Below are 25,066 nucleotides of genomic sequence, written 5' to 3' on the forward strand. Positions count from 1 at the left end.
GGATACCAAAATCTGCTCTCTGTCCTGAACAGGTATAATACAGATCATGCAGACAACATATGAAATGAAGATGTCAAATCATCATTGCCTGAGGGTTGAGAGTAGCAGAGCAGGATGCCTGCACAAAGAGATGCATTGTTTACTCTTGAGCTTAAAATAATTTGATCCAATATGACATATTAAGTAAAAATGTCTTCTTTCTTCAAGAAATGTTCCTTGGCAATTGCAAACAAGCTTGAAAAAGTATGTGCAAAATAGATTCTTTAGCAAATACTCAGCACAAATTTAAAAGCAGTATAACATATATTCTTTAGCATGGACAATGTTTTCACAGTTATCTCAGCAAATTAATTTCACAGGATGAAATGCAGTATGGAGGTGGCTCCCTTGATTTAAACAGAGTTGCCCTTGGGATGAATTTGTCCTGTGCCTCGTAGTGTTTGCAAAGGTGAGCGACTTCAGATTTTGTGGAACTGCTTAATTCTGATGTGCAGCCATGGTGAATGTGAACATAACTGAATTGAGTCATTTGAAATGACTTCCATGCAAGGAAAATTATGCAAAACAAAGAAAGTGTGCTTAACTTGTCATTTAAATCCAAGTGACGAGTGGAGATCTAGAGAGTTCCATTTTTATTGAATTGTGTGCTCTGTGCTTAACGCTTTGAGGCCTCTGGACCAAAAAAGAAAACAAAGGTGGGTTCTCAGAAGTAGAGTTCCTTGAGAAAACTAATTTATACAACATCCTGTAAGCACATTAGCATAAAGTAGCATCAGGTTATGTAACTATGGAGAACACCACCTCCTAAATTCACATAAACACGCCCTAGTTAAAATTCTTTCCAATGAATGCTGAAGTGACAGCTGTTGAGTCTGGCTATTATTTTATACTTGATGGCACATACAGCATGCCACAGTCTTTTCGGGGCATCCCGTGACAATCCAACCTGAGACAGAAATTTATTTTGTCTGCGGCTGTATGAAAACCCTGCTCATACCCAGGTTACTACCACTCCTGGCCTTCACTCTCTCTTTCTGGTCTTCCCTAGCTCTACCTGTTGTACCAGGTAAAGATAGGGAGCAGCTCTGGGAACACCCTGTGGGGGTTGAAGTGTGAAGTTTCAAAGTCCCATGCATGGATGAAGTGTTTGTGCTCTCTCTGCCTCTCGGGTAAATAGTGGTGGTTTTTATGGCGAGACTCTGCTTTCCTCTGCCCTTCGTGGGAGCAGGAACCAGCTCCTCCCCAACGAATAGCAGGGGATTTTGAAGCTTCATAAACATGTGATGGAGCTATTTGGGGCAGGATGTGACATGATGCACACAGTCTTTCTCTTTCTCTCTCTCCCTCGCCCTCCCCCGTGTTATTTAGGAGGGAGGAAATACAGCAGAATTCTGTACTGACACGAGCAAGATGCCACACATGCCCTGAACCACCTCCTAGTAAAGCTATTGTAAAGCAGGAAGCTATGGAGCAGTTTATGTGGCCTACATGGGTACCTTGTACTCCCCCGTTATTGCTCGTGCTTGTCCTGTCTTAGATGTGTTTGAAAACCGTGGCCTCTTTTTGCATGTTGCCCACTCCAGCCTAATTCAGTGCCTTCCACACTGACTTCATTCCTTGTGACTTCTGTATAAGCAGGTACAGCCCAAACTTCCCATTTGGTTTTGTCTGAAAGTGGGTGAAATGCACAGGGAAAGGCAATCTGCTTAACCATGCCAGCAGGCACAGCCAGCTGAATTTTCCCTTCCTTGCTTTTGCCTACACAGGGTGATAAGAGCTGGCCGAGCAGGACAACTGCTCCGTGCCGATGCCTTCAGAAGTCACAGAGGTGAAATGCCTTGTGTAGCAGTGTTGAGGCTCTCACCATGCCTGGTGCACTCTAATCTGATGCTTTAGTGCTTGCCACAGCACAGCTTAAAAAACAGACCTTCAGAAACACCTCTTAGTAAAAAGGGTGTTGTCAACAACTTGGGAGGCTATGAGAGAGCTTGGTCTCGTTCTGCAACCTCTGAGATTGTTTGGGACCTGGTCAGGGCTTTTGCACCATCTAGGATCAGTGTCTGAGTAACCGCAGTGCTTTTTCCTGATGCTTTATGAGAAGTTGTGGAGGCATTTGCAACAAGGACATAATGTTTTAATTCCTTCTCCTTTGAATTCCCCTTATTTCCTCTGTATGTCAAGGACTTGGTTCTTTACTAATTTTTGGCATAAAACAGGAGGCTGCAGTGACAAACAATACAGCTGTGAGCTGTAGGAGGTTCATATTTGTCTATTCTTCTGTCACCACCCACAATTTATAGCAGAAAACTTTATTTAAAACTGCAAGAAAATATAAATGACTTCAGTGTACCTTTTCTGCAATGCATTTGTGATCTTTTCTGAAGGTTTTAGGTATAATCTGAAGGGAAAATTATTAGCACTTCATCCTATTCTTTTTATATTTTTTTTTTTTTAGATTTTTTTCCAGTTGTGACACAATTGCCCTTTGAACTGGTGTATAACTGTACAGCTTTTTTCTTATGCTAATTTAACACCTGTACTGTATAGTGAGATAGGTAAAGCAGACAATGGAAGACTTACTTGGACTAGGATAGTTCAGTTGGAAGGGACCTCCATCCAGTGCAACTGCCCGAGCACTTCAGGACCAGCCAAAAGTTAAAGCACGTCATTGAGGGCATTATCCAAAAGCCTCTGGGCAGGTCTGGGGCATCAACCTCCTGGCTAGGAAGCCTGTTGCAGTGTCTGGCCCCCCTCACGGTAAAGACATTTTTCCTGACGTCCAGTCTGAACCTCCCCTAGTGCTGCTTGGTGCCATTCCTGAGTCCTGTTATCTGCCCAGGGAGCAGAGGCTGCCGCCTCCCTCTCTGCTTCCTCACCTCAGGAGGTGGCAGCGAGCAGTGATGTTGCCCTCTTGGACTCCTTTTCTCCAGACTGGGCAATTCAGTTATCCTCAGCCTCTCCTTGTAGAACTTCTTACAGGCTTTTTGTTTGTTTTTACCACTTCATAACTTACAGAAGAAGGAGACTTACACTTCTGTGCTATTTTAATGTAATTTTAGAAATCCTTAATAATAAAATTGATGGTTCTGGCTTTGATTCTTTCTGGCTCAGGGGAAGTGTACCTCTGTAGTTATACTGACATAATCATTTGGCTGATTAAAAGTTAAGGCACTGTCCTGAGAAGGGGTTTATTTTACAAGACCATTGCTTAATCTGTGAGTAAACAAATCCTCTACCACCCCCCAAATTCTGGATTTATCCTTAGAAAAAAGCCTGCAGTCTGTGTAGGAGAAGATCTTTTAAGTTCTAGTAGCCTTAAACATATTTGTGATTTGTTCTGTCTGAGCCATGAAATAAGAGGTGGAGTACAATATATCTGTGTAGCCATAACATGTTAATCTACAGAAGGTTGCAGACTGTTTCTATATTTCTGCTTAGATGCAAACTTTCTTTTGTGTAACTTCTAGCTTTGTGTATGTATTTGATAATGACTGCTTTCAAAGGCTCATTATGAGGGGAGAAAACTTGAGAGAGTTTGCTTCTTGTCACACACTTCCTTCCTCCTTCTTAGACCAGGTACACAGCTGTTCTAAGGACTTGGTGAGTAAAATGCACATGGTGAGCTTCAGTAAAATATCAGCTTATTAATTAGTCTTTGAAACGCAGTGTTTTAGTACCATGATAGCCTTTATTTCTCCTTCAGATGTCCAAATAGACAAATGTCAAATAGGCAGACTACTGAGATTTGTATTTTAAATGCATCGCAAGCAGATTGAATATTAAAACATCTGAGACTAACCTAAAATCAAAGGCACTATGTATTTTTTGTGAAAGGTGTTTGTTCTCCCTCAGATACAGGGCAACTGTTAAACTCCTTGTGAAACAATGCCCACTGAAATAGTTTTGCTAATGAAGGGTCTGCTCCGGGAAAGAGATCTTTCTTTGCACTTCACTAAGACTTGGTAGATGGTTTGAATCAGTGAATCATCTATGAGTTGCATTTGTAACCTTAATCAGTAATTTAACGGCTGATAATGGTTTATAGTTTCTCAGCCATCAAGTGAGAGTAATAAGAATATGCAATAATGGTATGATGGCTAGAGTGTGTGATGTTATCATTAAGTAATAATGTGATATGTTGCAATTTTTAAATGATGTGAAGGCTTTTTAAATATCACACAGCCAGGAAAGGTCCACTATGAAGGACTTTTTCTTGAGGAGACAGCTGGAGAAGTCAAGCAGAGGTTGTGTACAACTGCTGGGGCATGTCAGGTAGAAATGGAGCCTGGTTGTTGTTGAGAGCCTTTGCACAAAATTCTCCATTGGCTGCAGTGCACTATATTCATCAGCTGGGACGCCTCAGTAGTAAGGTTTCATCCAGAATAACAGGGACTAAGATGTCATAGATATGGCTATATTCCACGTTCAACTTACACCTCTAGGATGACGGAGTTATGTATCAAAACTGGTGTCTCTGAAGTGTCAGCCTTACATGAGTTTTGTTCTAAACACATTTACAATGTCATTATTGTACTCGTTAATGGAAGCTAAGATTTTGGCCTGTGTTATAGGACTTCACTCAATATTGGATGTGTAGAAGTTGGATTTAATCTTATGAGGAGTTGGATTCACTTATATGATCTAAATTATTGTGTGAATATGTGCAACATTTTCAAGTATGATGCTTTAGGAAGTCTCTGAAGTATTTATGACATGAGCAATAAACACAAAATTTGTGGGATGATTGGACCAGGTGTTCTTGGAGATCTTTTCCAACCTTAATGATTCTGTGATTCTACATATATACTCTTCCTTTCCCTTTTAATTTCATGACAGCATTCTGGTGGATCTTTTAAAAACTTTGCAGCCTCTAATAAAAAAAAAAAATAATTCCAACATTTATTCCCTTTGTAAGCTACCATGTAATGGGCATTTGTTATCCAGTTATTGAATCTTAGCTCAGTGAATATAGTGGGTAAATGCCTTTGGTCTACCTTGCATCTACTCCAGGAAAGGGACCACAATCCTCCATCACTGTCATGGTAGAGAATTGTACGGAGAATACCAAGTGAAGAACTGACCATCTCAGAAAGCAGAATTAGATGACCTCTATCCATTTGTTGGGTATTACTGTCATGCCTAGAACTGCATTCTTGCAGAAAGATTCAGAAATATATATTTTTATGAAGGCCTGTTGCCAGAGAAAAGATTTTATTCACCGATTCTTTGGGTTTCTCTTTCTTTCAACAGAAATCTCAAGAGTCCACAAATGAGAGGTCTCAGTGAAATGCATACAGTAGAAAAGTGAATACAAAGAAAAAGAATGACTGACTGTTTGTTGGGTCCAGTCCTTTGAAAAGTTAAGTCTTTTTATTCCCTCAGTAGAAATGGCTGAAAACAACCTGTTTCATTCGAATTAAGGAAGCTGAGCATTACTGCAGCAACTTAAGAAAAACCCTGTTGACTTCCTGGAAACTGAAAGATTTTTTTTTTTTTTGAAGAAGTAGTTGTCTCTGACATCACTAAACTGCATAGCAAGTTTGTGAGTGGTTAGTTTGGGGGTAACAGAGGAAGCGACTCCTTCACAGATAAGCAGGCAGTATAATGTATGTGCCTGGTTATTCTCCTTTTTGGTTCAAGTTTTGCTGAGAAATTATTTTGCAGACAGATAACTCTTATTTTGCTTTCCAGTGAGAGACACATGCTGCTCCATAAGGATACGCCTGATTTCCAGAAATAACCATGTTTTTGTGGCTTAAGCTCTTGGCGTTTGGCGTTGCCCTCCTGTGTCAGGATGCTTTTGTCAAAGGTAGGTAGCAACTGATACTTCATTCTCAAATTTTGATCCCATAATGTCCTCTATAGAACTAAAACAGATTCAAAACTTTGCAAAGTGGAGAAATAAGTTCTTTATTCAGCAACTAGAATGCAATTATTTGCAGTGGGATCAGAACCTGGATCAAGAAGATCGATGCATAACGTACACGGCTAAAATGTCTTCTGTGTGGTCATTTCATTCGTGATTTTTTTAAGAACAACTTAAAAAAAGATTTGTAGTTGCATTTAAAAGAGAATACATTCAGATCTCTTAGGTGAATGCGTTCAATATAACCTTTATGTTTGTTTTCATCTCACAATGCAGTACTTTGTCTTCTGTGTTTAAAATCTTAAAAAAAATAAAAATAAAAAAATGTTCCCATCCATTTAAGCTGTTCCCTGATCTTAGAGTCTACTTGTGGTTCCTCAAATTTTGATTTGTACTGCAGTGGGGTTAAGAAAAAAATCTCAACCATTGTAAGTTAATTTCTATATCTGGAAAATTACTTTTATAATTAATTAGTTTTTAAAAATTGCTTCTTAAAAAACTTTCAGAATTGTAGATATAGATATTAGGCCACTGCAGGTGAATTTGTCACAGATACTGTAAGTAGCAAGAAAAGCAGTTAATTTTGAGGTAGTACTCTATATAAAGATAATAACTTCATGCACCTATGTTTAAGAAGACATTTTTGTAAAAAGAATGTATAGCATTTTATATTCATGTACCTGCCATCAGTTTAGTTAGTTAATGAAACTAGGGATTATAGTAGACACAAAGGGCTTTTTTTCCCTTAAGTAATGTTTGCCCTAAAAGTGGCTAATAACATGTATTCTGAAATGGTAGTAGATTATATGCAGCACTGAAACCTCTTCTCACATGCGTATGTATGGTTCTTATTATCATGTCACTGTAAAAACTCCAGGTTTATAGTGATGCGAGCGGGAAAATTATCTGCCTTTAGCTGATAACTAGCAAAGAAGAGCCTTTAAAGTCCAAGCATTAGTCTTCTTATCCTTCAGAGTCCCTGAAGAGAACCAGCGCTGAATAAATCTGGTTAGTAGATTACATTATAAGAAAAGTGAATGCCATACAGTAAAGGAAAAGCGTGAAGTTTTTCTTTTTCTTTTTTTCTTTTTCTTTTTCTTTTTCTTTTTTTCTTTTTCTTTTTTTCTTTTTCTTTTCCTTTTTCTTTTTCTCTTTTTCTTTTTCTTTTTCTTTTTCTTTTTCTTTTTCTTTTTCTTTTTCTTTTTCTTTTTCTTTTTCTTTTTCTTTTTCTTTTTCTTTTTCTTCTTTTTCTTTTTCTTTTTCTTTTTCTTTCTGAATCTTCTGTCCTACTTTCTATTTTTTAAGTCTTAGAAAAAGACTTCCCACTGGTCCCTTTTCTTCAGGAAGGGCAGGTTAGTGTCTGCTCTCTCACAGCTACCTCCACAGTCAGTTGATGTGTTAACTAACAGAGAGGGCTGGAAGACTTAAAGAGGGTTAGCGATATTTTATTTCAAATAGTAATTATTTTCTTGGTCTGCACACAGCAGTCTAGCTTGAGCGAGTTCCTCTCTGTGTTTTTTTTTTTTTTCTTTTTTTTTTAATGAAGAGCATCAAAGAAATGATGTTTTAACTCTTCATTAGAACACTTAAAGCAATTAACAGTTTGATGCTACAATGTCAAGTACTCAACCTCACAGACCTTGTTTTCACCGCGCAGTTTGGCACATGCACTTGTGATAACACAGAGCTCCTCTCCTTCTGTCTGGTATTACACTTTATATTTATGACCCATCTGCGTAAATTCCTAATTTCATTGAATTTTGATGTGGGACCCCTTTATATAAATAATGGTCAGAGTGGGAAGGGTCGGAGCAGGTGTCTCAGAGAGGTTGATTCTTCCATCAGGGAGCCAGAACCATTATCTCAGCTTTGCTGCATAGATTACTCTGCCTGGTGGCTAGGGACTGTTGTGCAGTCTTCTCCACAGGAATTTGTTATTGGAGGATAAATGTTACGATATGTTGGCTTAGGCTTTGGTTTTATGGCAAGAACAATTTTCAGTCACTTACTAGTAAGGGTTGGGTGTGCTTTGGGACTCATTTTTGTATTAGTATTTACTCAGAGAGCATTGTAAGCGTTTGCATTGCTGAAGTGTTTCACTAAACTCATCAGTGCTTTGTGCACTGTTCATTTGTCTTTCATCTTCACCTGCTTGGCATAGCTAGCTCTCTGAAAATCTTCAGCAGACAGCTGAATGCTTCTTTGAAATCTTCAGCGTGAAATTGATAATATAATACTTTCAAATATCTAGGCTGACTTGCTTTTCAAAAAAGTCATGCTAACGTAACTGATGCAATGCAACAACAGTGTTGTCTTTGCAACAACGACAACAGAACAAACAATCAAAACAACAATTAAAAAATCCTTTATTCCCATTAAATAATAATAATAATAATAAAGAAAGCAAAATAAATGCTTGCAGGACTAGCACTTTTTTTCCCATTAGCTTCTTAATTTAGGTATCTCCCCCACAAAAGTATTAGCAATTTGGCAGCTTTCAGAAAGCTTCGCCCACTGCTGTGCCACTTCCTTTATTTCAGGAAGTTAAAAAATTGCTTGGTAGTTTTCGATGTGACTTTTTTATTCTCCAAGTAAAAAGTATCGAGCTTCAGCAGGCATGCAGAAATCTGAGGCCATGGAGTCTCTGTTCTCAGTTGTGGAGGTTCCCACCTAGAAGCGTTATGTTTTCTTTGCACAGCCGTCAGCTTCTGTATGTATAATGCTATGGTTCTGACTTTCTGTGAAAAGGTCTATTCCTTTGGAAAGTGTCTGGCAGATCTACTTTTTAAGTGGCAGAACTTTGTAATATTGGCTCATTTTCTGTGTCCAGTAAAGGATAAGGGGAATTGCGCAGGCAGGAGGATAGGCATTAGGGTAAAAGAAAGTGAAGTCCGGTGTCTCCACAACACCCCCTCTGAGGTTTTCCTCTTAGAGGCACCCCACTGCACGTTCCCTCTAGGACTGTATCGTGTTCTTTATTTCAGTGGTGAACTTGAGGCTTTCTGAAATACGTATCTCAGAGTCCTGTGGACAGGGACCTGTTAATAACCTGAAACAAATTACCTGCTTTTCACATCCTGCATGCTTCAAATACTTGCTTCAAGATCAAGAGTTGGTGTCTGCAGGGAGCTGCAGGCAGTCCTGCTCACTTACTGGGCTGTCTGAGACGCAAGCCAGCTCTAAACTGGAAGCCACTCTGATTATGGTGGAGTTCTCATTATGAGTTATGATGAACTCTACTCATAATGAACTCCACTCATTATGGTGGAGTTCATCATTAACAGGATGCTCATGTTAATCCTGCTCTCAGTGGCAGGGTGTATTGGAACCATTTCGTCTAGCTTTAGTTTTTCTTTGGTGAACATAAGTTTATATGTTTTGATTCTGAATAACGTATCAATAGTGAATGGGTTAGAAAAATCATGTATATAACGAGGCATGAAGGAGGAAGCAGGATGAAGTGACTTTTCAAAATATTTCTTGTATTAGGAATCAAGCTATGTTTGTCTGACTTCAGTGACCTATCTGCAAAGCTGTCTGCCTCCCTGAGAGTGTGTGCGCGCGTTAAACAAGTAGGCAACCTCCACACTGAAACTGTGAACATGTTCTGTGTGGCGCATGAAAATTATCCTGTTCTCTTTTTCTGTGCAGATGCATTGTGGCATGCTCTGTACCCTTCTGGAAGCAAGCAAAGGAGAACAGCAGGCCGTGAAACTATTCTGTCCTCTGTTTATATTCTTGGTCTACTTCAAAGAGTTACTATTAACAGGCATAGATCTGGCCAACCAGGCAGGCAGAGCAAATTAACCAACACTGAGCTGTCTTGGTGTGACTTTTCTTCATACTCATTTAACTACCTTGTTCAGCATTAGCTCAGGTGTCTCCGTATTACCCTGCATTTTGCAGAACGCACACACCCTGAGGCTTGCTGCTGCCTCTCCCCCTAGCTGTGGTGTCTCTTCCTCCCCTGCTGCTGGCCCTGGGGGTGAAGACCGCAGCGCACCGGGGTGGCTGCAGCAGTGATACCCAAGACAGCTGTGCAAAGAGGCAATGTGGGAAGGTGTCATGTGCTGGGCAAGGCTTGCTAGCGTGTGAGTGCCTTTCAAACCCTAGCAAGAACCGCTGTGTGTTAAGGGAACGTTAACACGTTAACAGATTCGCTAGGGTTGGACAGGATGCGCGTGGGCTTCTCAGGACTGCCATGTCCTTGAGCTGGCTGCTGAGGTTGGGACTGGCAGCCCTGCCTGGGAAGCAGTGGTTGTCCCTGAGCTCTGCAGTTTTCCTGTTGTGGGGAGTTGTCAGTTGTTTGCGTTTATTCATCTTTAATTGTATATAACTAGAAATCAAACAACTATTTCTTTTAGGCAAACTTATGAAGTACAGAACATCAAAACGTTTTGGGAGGTAATTGTCTACTCTCTTCAAGGTAAAGATTAGGCCCTGAATTCCTTCTTTGCAATCACTGGTAAAAAGTCTCAAAGTGCCAAAACTGACTTCCCCCTGTAAATATCGAGATTAAAGTAATCTAAACAGTAGTGAAAGCTTTTTTTTTTTTTTTTCCTCCTTTTTTTTATTTTTTATTTTTCCTCCTGCAACTTAACTGTTCTCAGACTGCTGCACTGTGTGTCCTGATACATTTCCAGGCTATCCATACACTTGTAAACAGATCATGTTCAATGGGGTTTCAGTAACATTTACAGCATTTTATCTATTTCCAGGCTTCCTTCTGTTTCAAGTAAAGCAGCTTGGGGCCCTCAGTGCCAGGATTTTAGAACCTAGCTGTGAGCAGTGCCAGCACATATTATCCATAGCTCTGCAGATAGCTAACGGAATCCGCTCCTTTTCTGTTCTTTTATGCTGCTGCTTTGCAGTACTTCCACAAAAAGTTCTTCCACTTATTCCCTCAGTGTCAGTGCCTCCTCAGGTAGCCTGCTTGCTTAGTTTTCAATTCTCTACTTTCAAAGACTTCTGTTACAACCTGTCTGTAATTCATTCATAATCCCACTGCCCTGCACAGAGCTCTAGAGGTATATTTTGTTGTGCATGAATAATTTCTGTTGTTGTTGCAAAAATGTGGACACCATGGAGCAATGCTTTTAATTGCCTTTGCAAATGTATTTTTTTCCCTGACAAAAAAAAAAAATAAATCAGTCTGTGTCTAATAGAAAAATGAAGCCATACAAAGATGCTTTCTGTACAGCATATAAGCAAATAGCTTTTTGTTATACGAAGCTTATACTTCTTACACAACCTGACAGATTTTAACTCAGGGAAATGTAGTACAATACAGAATCTTAGCTGAGATGGTACAAAAGCGTACGGTGAGTAAAGCCTTTCCAGCTAATCATATGCATTGCTGAGGCAGTGCTGAGTGGAATATTTAATGTGTTGTTATCTCCTGAACTGTTTCTGGGTGTTTGTGAGTTAAAATATATGTAGGTGGAGAAAAGAGTAAGATAAATGGCAGAACATATTCAAGCTTTTAAAATAAGGTGTAAGAGACAGAAATCATTGGCTATCTCAGAAACTCATGGTGTGAAGTGTTGTCTTCATTTTTCCAGATCTGTGACATCATCTATAAAGTTGAGGGTACTAATGGCTATCATATTGCAACATACAAAGTCATAATTCCTTAAATATTCAGAGGGATTCTTGTCCTTTGCAGCCTGTAAGTTACCCCAAATTAATCTGAATAAACTTTAGAGTGCATTAGAATATTTTGAGTAGTGTATCTGAGCAATGAAAATGAAAAGCATGAAACAAATGACTTCTGCATAAAGCTCTGATCTGTTCTCCATTTTAAAGCACAGGTGTTGTCAACAGGGAGTTGATACTTTTGTGCTAAATAAGAGCAACCCATACTGTGCTTGATGTCAGCCAATCTGAAATTCTCTAAAATGCGATCACGTCCAATGTAGTCTCCATTTTAACCATTGCTGGGTGAAAGAACTGAAGCCAGTGAGCCCTTGAGAGACAGAAACAGATCTGCCAGCTTTTTACTTCCATTGTCTGCAGGTGAGGTGAGATCAACACGTGCCACATGGACCAGAGTTGCAAAAGGCTTCACCTTACAAAGCATCCTCCCCACTTAGGGGTGAATACTATACTGAGTCTTTCTAGCAATCTAGGTGTTTTAGAAGTTGTAGTCGTAACATTTATAAATGTAAGCCAACTCTCCTAGAGAAGTGCTGGCCAAGCTGAATCCATTTAAAATCATAGGCTCACAAAACAGAAGGAAAGATGGCCAATATTGCTGCAATTCAACTTATCTTCTTGAGATACACCTCAGATACCTTAAAACACATACAGAATCACATGCATGCGTTAGATAAATCTTTTGTTTTAATGAGTTTTTGTTAGAGTATCTGGAGGATTTCTCTATTCATACTCTTGGAAGCATTCAAATGAAAATAAATCATTTATATTTTAAATGGTAGGCAGATTTCTTACTAGGTTCTTGATGGCGGTGATAGAATATTGCCCTAGGTCTCTTGTAAGCAGTACACAAGCTCCCCCATCCCAATAATATTTCCCATGTGTGTGAATTTGTATGCCTGCACAATGTATAGGGGTATGCGAGCAGAGAGATCACATTTAGGATACTTGAGTCTGCCCAGTATGTACATGAAACGGTTTGGCCTTGTTTGCAGTTTCATTAATGCTTCTGTGCTCAACTGTGCTGGCTCAACAGAACTGAAAGACTTTTCTACATCCTCCACACCTGCAGTCTGGTGTTCTAGTCTGGAGTATGAAATGTGGTTGAGGTTTGGGGAAAGATGTGAAATAGCAGTAAGAATTACACATTAGTGCGAATCGGTGGCATAGTGCGACAGTAGCATTGCTGGTTTTGCAGCTCTAGTCTGCTAATCAAAGGACACAGAAATAAACGTTTCTAGGAGCCAATGCACTCATTTTCACTCTGAGAAAACATTAGGAATTAATAAGTGCTTAACCTAGTATCCACTTGAGCTGATATACACGTAGCAGAATGACAAAATAGCTCTGAGTTCAGAAGCTCTGCAGTGGAATTGTGCTGAATATGAGGGATGCAGTTCAAGCAGATGAATGTGAGATCCACAAGTACCTGTGTTTAGTTTGTGTTTTAATATTGGGAAGAGAGCTGTTTATGTGTGAGTAATTCTGCTCGAGACGTCAACAAGTGTATTATCATTGCAGGAGTGTGCCTTAAATGGCAAGGGAAAGATTGCCTGCAAACCACAGCTTCTAAAAAACACTCTCCACTGAGCAATGAGGACATTTTAAAAGTAGAGCGCATGTCAGATACGCCATTTTCAGCTGCTCTCTCTGCAGTCGCTGCTCTTGGTTTCTCTTCGCAACAGAACTGCTGGTTACCTAAGTTTTGCCTCAGTGGTGACGTCAGTGGAAAGTCTGCAAAGGCAAGCCTTTGAAACTTTTAAAAGTGTTATAGGGTTTATTTTATCTTTGTGGTTTATACTGTGTTTTTTTTGAATTTTCTTTGGCTTTATATTAAAATAAGGAAAAAAATTATACACACACATATATATAACCTGCCTGAAGTCCTTAAACTTTAAGAGCTGCTTTCCTGTTTGCTTCCCTGAGAAGGCTGCCCAAAGGAGACACCCCTGGTTTTCACTGTCAGTTCCAAAACACTTGAGGGCATTTTTTCATAGTAGAAAATCTTCAGATTTTCAGAAGACCGCTACATGTTGGTCACTCAGATAACATGAAAAATTTGAGAGTGCAGCTGCAAGTTAGTCTTTTCTGAAAGTTTTGCTGCAGCTGTGAATACTGAGCACTTGGAAAATCAGGGGGGAGCTGCCTGTGTGTGTGTTTGGGACAGTCTGACCTCTGTGTATAGTAGGACTAATGACCTCAGGCGTGGTCAAGCATTCCTCTTGGGCCAGGTGCTGTACTAACAGAGGATGAAGGACAGCCTTGTCCACAGAGTTGATCTGATTCTGGACAGCATGGACCTTTCTTGAAAAGGAATGGTACAGAGGAAAGACAGATGAGGGGAAAAAAGCAATAGTAGCACAAGTGCCCAGCCAAACACTTTGCCCAGTCCCATGTTATTTCTTTTTCTGCGAAAGGAACGTACAACACCTTATTGAGAGGAACACAGAACTGAATAAATTATTCCCTGGATCCAGAACAAACTCTCCTGCATAAATCCATGTATTGTAATTCTCACACTTTGCTCTTGCAACTTCTTTACGTGACAACAACTGATGCAGCTTTTTCATGGCAGATTATTCTTAATGATAAAATAGCCCAAGGTAAAAACTTCTGCTTCTCTGGAGCTCTTTTCTTGCTAGATAGAAATAACAAAATCAGTTCACATATGAAAGCACTAGATTTGTTTGTAATGATTATTTTCTCCAGCTGTTTAATCCTTTCATTAACAAATTGTATTCTCTAACCAGTGAGTGAAATACAGAAAACAAACAACAGAATGTGTGGATGATGTGTTACAAACACACTCACGCTTTTGTTTGGGAGAGCATATGATTTCACCCCTCTGATACTCAATTCTTGTAACAGCTCATCCTCTGTAGATATAGTATCTAATGTGAATAGCATCTGCATGTGAAAAAGAGGGACCACATTTCATGTTCTGCTCAGTTTCAAAATTCTTTACGTTATGTTCAGCATTCTTATATCTGAGTGCTCGTAAACAGTAAGAACAATAGCTAAATGAATTCTGACTTGTCATTGTCCCTAAATATTTATTTAGATTAGAAAAAAAAAAAAAAGAAAATTTTTTGTCTTGAAAAAATAGAGGAAGAAGAAATACAGAGGTTGCTTTCAGGAGCACAGAGAATGACATCATATTTCTTGGATATCACGTTGTGAACTTTGTAGACATCAGCTCTGGAATTGCCTCTAATTAATTCAAGTTTGGCCGTAGTGCGTTATAGAATAGTTTTGAAATACTTATTGAGCTCCACAGAGGTGGTTTGTGTGAGTGTGAGATTGGTGGTGAGCTGGAATCCCTTAGGGTATAAGGACTTTGAGGTTCTAGATTGCTGCAAGTTTGAGTAAAAAGATTTTGTTGTGAAATGCTGAGGGCTTGGAATGGCTGGGGCTGCTATTAAAGCAGCTGATCATACGATACGGCTATCACTAGACTTCCAAATGAAATTGATGTAAGATATACTTAATAATACTGTCTTTCTGTAAAATCTGAGCTCTGTCTGTTATGTCAGGTTATCCTTGTGACAATGTGCAACATAGGTAGCAGGAAACAGGTACAGCCCTGCATCCTGTTTAAAAATCACTTAAAATCTTCATGGCAGCCTTTGAAAAGCTCTGCAGTGATTGATAGAGTGATAAATCTTCTAAGTTATCGTTGATATCAGATCTTCACAGTGTTAGTGGATGTAATTATCTTCTTTTAGACTTTTTTTTTCCCTGTAGTTATAAGCATATAATGTTCAGAAAGCAGTTCTAAGGAGATATGAAGCTAAGTGATGAAACTGGTTTAAGAGAAGAGGTTGGATGCTGAGACTGAGATTGCAGCAGGGAACAGAGTAGCTGGAAGGAGCAAAGGAAAGACCTGAAAAACTGCTAGCCAAGCCTAGACGGGGTATGGGAAAAGACAGGTCTGCGGTAGGAATCGGAAGCCTAAGGAATTGGGTCTAACTAGATGAGAAAACAAGATAGCTCTGTTTTGATAGAAAACACGCCTTGAGCAAAGACAGGCCAGTAAAGATATACAGGACTAGAAGTAAGGAAGTAAGAAAAATTGTTTATCTCTATGTTATACTCAGCGAAAGTCTGAGTTTCACCACTCTTCTGCTGTCAGCAAATACCTCATTGATGAAAGTCTTCTAGCACCATCCTGCACGGAAGATGAAAACATGCTAATGCTATCAGTACTCCCCTAACTCCAGAGGCAGACCTGAGCAAGGAGATGTATACAAGTCTCAGTCTTGCTGATAAAGCCTGGGAAGAGTACTATTGTGCCCTCTCATAGCGTGTTTTTATTTATTTATTTTATTTTATTTTATTTTATTTTATTTTTATTTTATTTTATTTTATTTTATTTTATTTTATTTTATTTTATTTTATTTTTTTTTTTTGAGCATGTGTTCTGTTTTGTTTTTGGAGGGTGGAGGATGTTTTTAAAAATAAAAATTCACACACACAGAGTGATGTTAAAGTTGTAAAGCCAAGCACTCACAGTTTTCAGGACTCAGCTTTCTCTGTATGTCTTATGGTAGTTTTTACTGTCACACAGTTTTTCGCCTAAAGGATTTGCTTTTCTGTGTAGAGAATGAAAATATATTCAGACAACGTATTTGTCTGTGTTGTTCAATGCATAGTTTGGGCCATATTTATTGACTCACTATTCAAAACCTTTTCTGCAGCTAGAAATGGTAGTTTCCCCTTGAGATTTTCAATGGTGTTCCTCATCTGTGTCTCAGTGCTGTACAAAAATGGATTTCCAAATTCGGGATGATTAAATGATCCAAAGAGAAAGCTCAATCTGAGATCTACCAGGGAGTATACTCTTTAAAGCATCCTTTCTGTTAATTTGCTGGTTTGAAGGCTCACCGTTTCTGTAAAGTAGGGTAGTGTAATGAAAATAAGAACCTGTTAAATGCAGAACAGTTCATGGCTGCTGCATGGAACATTTAGCATAAGTAGGTTTTGTAGCATCGTATAAGAATCCTGTGGTGAGCTGCTATATAATCCTCTTACCTAAAGCAGAATTTTACTACTTAGCTATGAGACCTCTTTTCTTTTTGTGGTCCCATGGCTCCTGCATAGCATTAGCTCTGCAGGCAGAAGGTATCTTCACAGCATACTCTGCGGTGTTTCTGGGCTGTGCTGGACAAAAAGAGCAGCCTGTGATCACCGGCTAAAAGATCTCAGCGATGTCCATAGGCTTTGGGAAAGGGAAAGAGCCGAGGCTTTACAAGCTAAGGCTAAGACAATACCAGTGGACATTTGCCAATTCTTGAATAGTTGCTACTGCTTCCCAAACAATGTCTTCTGAAACAGCTTGTGTGCGTAGGACTGTCGTATAAAATAGTCGCTGTGTCTGTGAAAGTCACATCTATCTGAAACTTTATCGAGTGTATTTCTGTGTTGAAATCCTTCTGGTAATGTTGTAAAAGAAGCAAATTGAGATTTTCTCATAGCTACTCCTTGACGATCATTTGGTGGTTGGTTTTTGTTTTTTGTTTTTGTTTTTTTGTTTTGTTTTGTTTTTTGCTAAGACATCTAGCGAGGTCTGGTAACACATCCAGTTCTTGGCAGCAGTGTGATGTCAATCCTGCACCTCTTGACCCAGCACAACACGCTGGTGGCTGTCTTCTACTTATTTCTGAGGAGTGTGATTATCTCTATGGTATTTATGACCAATGAAACTGACTTGTGTATTGTTAATGTTTTCATTGTTTTTGTACTGCTTTCTATTATTGTTTATCAAAATGGAAATGGCATTTGTTGTTGTTACATATTTGACAAATGACTTGAAATATTTGGAGGTATTCCTGCTTCCTGCAAAAAGGACTGAAACATTGCAAAGTAGATTCCCATTCAGTGGGGTGTAGAACTGACATGGAAGTAGCAGGAAGATGCTTCAGAAAAAACACCACAGTTTAAAATCAAATCAGTCTCTGGTATGTTTGGTGTTTTAGCCTTTGTTTTTATATATTTAATCAGCACCAATACTTGCAATGTTGAAAGACGGAGAATACAGGTGCAAAATATTGTGCAGAAATAGTTGTTATCTTTGCTCAGGTGTAAGAGAGAGGTTTGAGGATAAAAAACAAAAACTTACGTTTTTTTTTTTTTTTTTTTTTTTTTTTTTGACTATTTCAATTCTTTCAAAGTTAAGACATCTAGCAAATTTTGTGTTACTGCTGGAATGCCAAAATAAGAATTAAATATTAGAAAATATGTTGGCCTCTCTGGATCAGGTTAACATACTTGCAGCATAAACTGATTTCTGCCAAGTTTCTTTGTATTGTTATTGTTGAAGCTGACAGAAGCTTTCCTGATGGATATACTGGAATTCCTGAGGATCACTTAGGCTCCTAATTCCCCTACCTGTTTTGGAACTACAAGCCTTTGAAATGTCTTACTATGAATGTACTGACATACTAATACCTTGTACTAATAATTGCAATCCCGGTGTCAAAACAAACACTGGAGTTTTTTTTTTTGTTATTGTTGTTGTTTTGTTTTGTTTTGTGTTGTTTTGTTTTGTTTTGTTTTGTTTTCCCTAAGAAATAAGTGGAATTCTTGCATATGCAGGGAGTAAACAAGTTTTGAGGGCACAATCACTATTTTATATATTAGAATGAAGAGAATAAAAGTGTAATGACTAAGCTCCAACATTTTAGTGCTAGGACAAAGAAAGCATTTTTATTTATTTATTTATTTATTTTTCTTTCTCCAAGGTAGCACTTGGAACCTGTTGCTCCCTAGTGACCTCATACTTTCCAAAATCCAGCTCTTAGCTTTTCTAACTAGTTACCCACTTACTGGCTGATTTGCTGCTTGGTCACTTGTCTCCTGTCACCATCTTGAGAGCTAGGGAAGATCTGGGCCCACAGTGGAAGGACATGCAAAGATTGTAATTCTGAGCACAGTTAAAGTTATGGAAAGAATGTCCTTCATTTTCTCAGTGATCAAATCAGATTCATTTTGAGGGACAAACACTAACGCTCTTGAACTGATTCATCAAGATAGGTAGCATCTTTGTCTCTCTATGAGTATGGAAAATTACCTGACCTTTGATGGATATTTGATAAACGCAGACACACAGACCTATGCTTAGTTTCCAGGAAGTGTAGGCAGAATACTATCATTCTTCCACTTAAAGATTAAAGACAATTCTTACAGGGGAGGGGGAGGAATTCCTGCTCGAAGAAGTTGCTGAGAATGTCTCTCTACGGAGTAAGCATATTGTGCAGAATGAATGCAAAGGGGAAGAAGAAATATATAGTTAAGAAAAATACATCCCTTTTCCAGTCAGGAAGGCATTTATTTCATATTAATAATTGTTGTAATGATTATAGTCTCCCTTCTGCAATTCTTACCTGGAGAAGTTTTCAGATGATACGTACGAGAGGTTAACTGAGGAAAAAATAGCTTGTCTTTAAGAGAAATGTTACTAAGACTTTGGCAATTTCACTTATTTAAGTTCTGTGCCTCTGAGAAAGCAAAGGGTTATTCACTATCTTAAATTTAAGAGGCAATTTCAGTGGAGTTCTTTACAGTGAAGGTAAAATACTTCAGTGTCAGGCTAAATGCACAAGGTTTGATCCCTTCTGTATATTCACACAGCAGTGACAATCACGGAACATTTTTCATTACATTATTAGCTTGTGAGATGCTTGTGTCGTTAGAAGGTGTTGTATGTATTTGCAGCAAGCAGACTGCATGTTTATTGTACTAAGTTGGGCTAAACAGTAATTATTAGAGGAAATGCGAAACAAAGAGCCTTGGGACACCTGTTCATCCTCACAAATTGTCACCTTGTGGAGTTGATATAAAATATTTCTGCTTCAGAAATGGACTTCAGTGAACCTTCATAAATATCTTGCAGTTACACAGAGCTCAAAACACATTAGTTAATCAAAGTCATTATTCCCAGGTTAAATGGAAATGGACACAGAGAGCTGATGTCCACAGTGTCACCTGGGAAGTTTCTGGACAAAAAGAAATACTCTGTAACTTTTGCAGAGCAAGAAAAAGCAAAAAGAGGAGGGCAAATGAGGGCACAAGAAGAGCATTTTTAAAAATTCAAACTTTTAAGTCATCTATTTTGTAGCATACAAGCAAAAATCATATTGAAAAATACAAAAAGGAAAGTAGAGTCCAACGCTGATTGTTGTGCAAAATTATCTATTCATTTAATGAATCCTTGCAGTCAGTCAGCCAAGTGGGAGGAGGGGTGTATATCACCTGAGACACTTGCAGAAATCCTCAGTAATCTTCTGCATAAAGTACTTGTTACTCTAGTCGAGGATGGACACAATAATGTCGCCTGAAAATCAGCAAGGGCTAGTGGGGAATGATGTAAGGGTAAATCCCTCTTCCTGAGAGAGCACTGCTGTCAGCTTCAATGGAAAATTTCTGCCTACTTTCAGGCAGGGGCATTAAATTGAAGTACAAAGTAACATGCTGCTTGGACAGTTGGGTAAGATCAAAGAGTGGTACCTTGTATGTGTTCTGGAGCATAAGTTAGCATAAGTTAGAGAGAAATGAGTAAATTAAGAGCAGGGAAATAGCAGTAATGCAAACAGTGCTGGCCATTTTGCAGCACCAGTCCATTCAGCAGCTGCACTTAATTTCATGTTCTGGAATTACTGTGCTACTGCAGGAGGTGAACGCAAACAGGAATTAGCATGGTCAGGACTATACTGATAGGTCTTCACAATCTGGATTTCTATTAAAGTTACTATCTAATCTCCTTGTAAAACAAATGCAAAATCAAAACAGCTCAGCCACGCTGGTGCAGCAGACTCCTCATCTGTGCTTTAGGTCAAAGTGACACATCTCTGCATCCTGTCCACGTGCCAGTCCGTGTGCACATAATGGCATTTTCACTGGAGGTGGGAGTTGTTACCGTGTGCACGTGGTTGCAGTGTTGGTGCAGTTTAGAGACAGATGAGAAGTCTCACTACAGGAAACGTGATCGTTAGGGAAATGATCTGTCACAAAATTCATTGTAATGATATGTTTCAGAACAAAAAGTGCTTCAAAGCCTTTGCTCAAAAACAAACTCAAAACCAAATCTGTGTGACTTCTTCTCATACTGAGACAGGAGATTTCACTCATAATGAAGAATACTGGGAATGACTGACAGCGCCTGATGCTGAGTATTTGAAGTGTTGGATGTTGGTTTCTTGTCTGCACAATCCACTTAGAAGCTTCACAATGCAGTTGCTGAAGAAGAAATCAGTTTGACTGCAAATAAATCCTAGCTTGGGCTCTCCACATATTGTCTTTATAATAAGGTGCTTTTCATATGCCTGCTGTTATAAAAACCAAAACACTTTCAGAATTTCAGTTCTTTGATGATTCTTTGCCTAAAAAGCATTAGATTTAATATGATTTAAATGTCCAGTGTTTACAGACTTACTAGTGCATGTTTTTGATATTGCTTTTGATACATTTATTAATGTAATTGAAGTGGTGAGCACCAGCCAGGCCCATGCCTTCTTTGCATATGAAGCCTTGCTATGTGGAAAATAGAGGAAGTAAAAATATTCCTTAGAATTTCTCAGCTAGGACAGGAGTTTTCTGCAGAGTACAGTAGAAAAGAAAAAAGAAAAAAGATTTGAACATCATAACATACAGATCTGGGGGAATTTTGAGGATTCTCTTGAGATACAAGGGTTGTTCGTATTCTGCAAAATTCAATTCCTGCTGCTTTCTTGTTGGCTCACAAGGACACATCCAGGTCTGTTGCATTAGCTCTGTACTGTCAGCAGGCTAATAATTAATCAGACTGAACTTTCTGTATTTCTTTATATAAATATATCCTTCTTTTCAATGGCACTTACGATTTGCCTATCAGGCAAATTCATTGAAATCAATCTTTTTTTTTTTTTCTTTCTGTTTTCTAATATTTATAAATCTGTTAAGCAGAGAGAAACAGTTGTTTTCTTTTATAAAATTAAAGTATTTTTATTGCTACCAATCTTTTCCAAAACCTCAGTAATAATCCAAACTATTAAATTAAAAAATAATTCTTAAAAATGGTATGGTAGATAAGAAATATGATGTGAAATGCCTAGGTGTAAACATCTGTGGATCTCTTCTGCAGGTAAAAAATGCTCAAAGCTTCTCATTGCGGCCTGGCCCTGTGACTGTCGGGGGACATCCAGGCACACGGCACTGCTCCCTTCCCTCCTGCAGGTTCAGGCTTCCTCATGTAGCAGCCAAGGCATGGCAGATGGACCCTTTGCTCTCTGGTATGCTTGATCTGGACCTGCAATCTTGGAAGCCTTTTTGGATTTGTTGGTATAGGGCTAGACTATTGCCTTTTTGCTTGATGCTAGATTTTCTTTCAGGAAAGATCTCTGCATAAAGCTTGTGCATCTTGTCTTCAGAAAGTTAGCTTCAGAGCTGAACGATGTGGTGTTCACTCAAAAGTTCTTGAAGAGGCTTGTGAATATGAACTTAAAATAAAACCAAAAAAACAACTGCCTTATCATTAGCATCAGTTGTTAGAGTGGAGCTCGGTAGGGTACTCAGTGTACTCCAGAAATCATCTTTTTGAGGGTGGCTCTTTGCATTTCAGATCAATGAACCTTCAGTAGTTAGATAAAGAATACTTGAAATGTAATAGGCACAGAAGGAAAAAAAAAAAAAAAAAAAAAAAGGAAAAACAAAACACATTGATTCTATTAAAAATCTTTAGTCCAGCTTGTACAGTGGTGGTTTAACAACCAATGGGCAGCTGAGTACCCCCAAGCTGCTCTCTCTCTCCCTCTCCTCAGAAGGACAGGGGGAGAAAATATGATGAAAAAAGTAAAGCTCCTGGTTTGAGATGAGGAGCAGCTTAATGAAAGGAAAAAAAAGCAAAGTCTGTATGGCAGCAAAAGGAGAAAAAAAAAATCTCTACTTCCCATTAGCAAGAGATGTACTGCAGCTTCTTGGGAAGCAAGGACCTCAGTGCGCATCACAGCTGCTCAGGAACTCCTTGGTAGTGGGTGTCCCCCCTTCTCCCCTGGATTTCTTGCTGTGTGGCACCATACAGTAGGGGATATCCTTCTGGTCAGTTTAGGGCAGCTCTCCTGACCGTGTCCACTCCTCACCTCCAGCCCACCCCCAGACTACTGGCCCCTGGGGGGTGGAATTGGGGAGGGAGCCTTGGTGCTGAGCCAGCCCTGCTCAGCAGCAGCCAGAACATGGGTGTGCCATCAACGTTGCTCTGGCCACGAGAGCAAAGCGCAGCGCTGTATGGGCTGCTGTGGGGAAAGGGAACTCTGTCCCAGCCAGTCCCAGCACACATACACGAAGGAAGTTGTGGAAAGAGGGAATAATAAAAAATTAGCTAATTTCATTTCTTTGAGGTTGTTTCCAGTCAGAGCTGGAAAAGAAAATACTGGTAGTAAAAAGCAATCGTGTAATATTGAAGTGCCAATCTCTTTCTCAAACAGCTGTCCCATTGATAAAAGTTTCTTATAAAGGTTTAAGGAACAATACAATAGGGAAAAGTGATTGTATGGCCAGACACCTGGGATGGATACTGGATAACAGGCTATGTAGCCGTGCTGTCGTAATTTGTGTTGACTGGAAGCTGATTAGATGAAGGAAAATATATGTTTATTTCAGAAATACTATTGAACTTGTATATTTACTTTTGGCTGAAATGAATTTTCTCAAAATCAGGTCTCACAAAGTGTTTCTGGAGAGGGAACAAACCCACAAATGTGAATAGGTATTTCAGGCAATAGCGTGGTACAGCAGTAGGTACAGCAATCCTGAAACCCATCTGAAAGCCCTTGACTGGGAGAACCATCTCTTGGCAATGATTAACTGCATTCGTAGCCAGCTAGAAAAAGCAAGTGGATTTAGGTAAATATTTCAGTGTCACTTTTAGGGGTGGTATATGGTTGAAAAGAATCACATATCAAATACATTTTAATATTTGCTAGTGGGTTGTATGCATATTCTTAAGTGATTTCCCCATATCTAGTTTGCACAGGCATATTTATTACTTCAGTGGCCTTCTGTAAGGAGGTGAAGCTCTTTGTCCCTGTTGGCAGCATGTGCTGGCAATGGTGTGGGGGTGGTTTGTCATGGCTAGGTGTGTTAGTTGATGTACCAACTTGGAGAAGCAATAGCAAAACTGTGAGAGAAAAAAAAGTACATCAGGTGTTTGTACTGGGCAACTCAAATGTCTAAGTCCAGGACAGTCTTGGGATTTTCTCTGTAGAGTAACGCTCGCAGACGTTAAAGCACAAACCATCTCATTTGTTAGATGATGACTGTCTCGTACTGTGATGTACCATGAGGCTTGTGTCATTGGAGAGGCTGCTTATGGACTGCTTTGTAGCTAAAAATGAGAGATGAGTCATTAGGACAATTGCACTGTCTGGTAATTTAGTTTTGTAGGATTCTGTGTTTTCAAACTCTGTAGGCTGAAGTGTTAATATTTTTGTATGTTGCTGCTATTCACCTTACTTACCTCAGTGAGGAAGTTTACTCATTTGTGGGTTGACAAGCAGCCTTGCCATGGGAAGGGGAAGGCGCTTGCTTAAAATGCTAGCTGAGAGCTGGTTTGCTAAATAGAGACCAGCACACTGCAAAAAGGAGATAAAATTAAGACACCCACATCCTGTGATACCATATAGTTCTTGTAGGCTGCCATTTACCAGGAAATGAAGAGAAGTCCATTAGTTCCAAACAGAGTTAAAACCCCACAGTGCTTATATTATGCTTGATTTGCTTTATACAGTTGAAAGCATGCCTTGTGAGCTAGATCTTCTGATGCAACTCAGACTCTTCCTGGTGGTGTCAGAGGAAGAGCAAAATACAGCTCTGGCCACTTGCCAGCCATTTTAGCTCTGCAAATGAAAATAAGTACATTGCTGTAATTTGTAGTTGATGCAACTGCTCATGTACATCTACAACCATTATTTGCTGTTATTTCATGTCTCAGTTCTTGTCCCTGTTCAAAAAACCACCACCACCAACAAAAAACAACAAAATATCCAGCCTTAAACCATTAAATGATTTGGACTGTGCTCTCTTTCTGGAACAAGTACACATTTCTGAAGTCACAGACTAGGTGGAAGTGGGCATTTCCTTCTTCTTCCTGTGGTTGGCAGGAACAAAGCTAGGAATTTAAATTTTTATCTATCTTTAACAATAGATGATTAAATGGGGTCAAATGGGTGAATTTGGAAATCCCTTTGAAATTAAGTAGGTTAGCTTTTGAAAAGAAACAATTTTTCATTGAGCTTGCTAGTCTACCTGAAGTCAAAGAGTATTCCCCTGGTGCAATCTGGCTAAGACTAGGAAGATAATCAGGGTGACATAGTCATGTCACAGGCTTGCTGAAAAATCACTTAAATAACTTTACAGAAGAATTTATAGAAGATTTAAATAACTTTATAGAAGGCCAAGCCAATCTCTTTGATCTTATCATCTCTAAATCTCAGGACTTTTGGTCAAGCTGGAAGACAGAGCAAACTTTCAAGGCACCCCAAATTATGCAATCTACATTGAAATTCTAAAGCAACT

General features: G+C 39.1%; 1 protein-coding gene across 1 annotated transcript in view; it reads left to right on the forward strand.

Annotated features, from left to right (window-relative positions):
• The window catches only part of PTPRC (protein tyrosine phosphatase receptor type C), an 85,070-nt gene that overhangs the window by 16,024 nt on the left and 43,980 nt on the right, over positions 1–25,066 (forward strand). The window contains exons 3-4 of the mRNA XM_084291188.1: positions 5,251–5,359; positions 5,692–5,809. Coding sequence (XP_084147314.1) covers positions 5,743–5,809 — 67 coding nt within the window. The 5' untranslated portion in view covers positions 5,251–5,359; positions 5,692–5,742. The remainder of the gene's footprint in view (positions 1–5,250; positions 5,360–5,691; positions 5,810–25,066) is intronic.

Source organism: Netta rufina (genome assembly GCF_964035555.1).
Source record: "Netta rufina genome assembly, chromosome: 8".
NCBI lineage: Eukaryota > Metazoa > Chordata > Aves > Anseriformes > Anatidae > Netta > Netta rufina.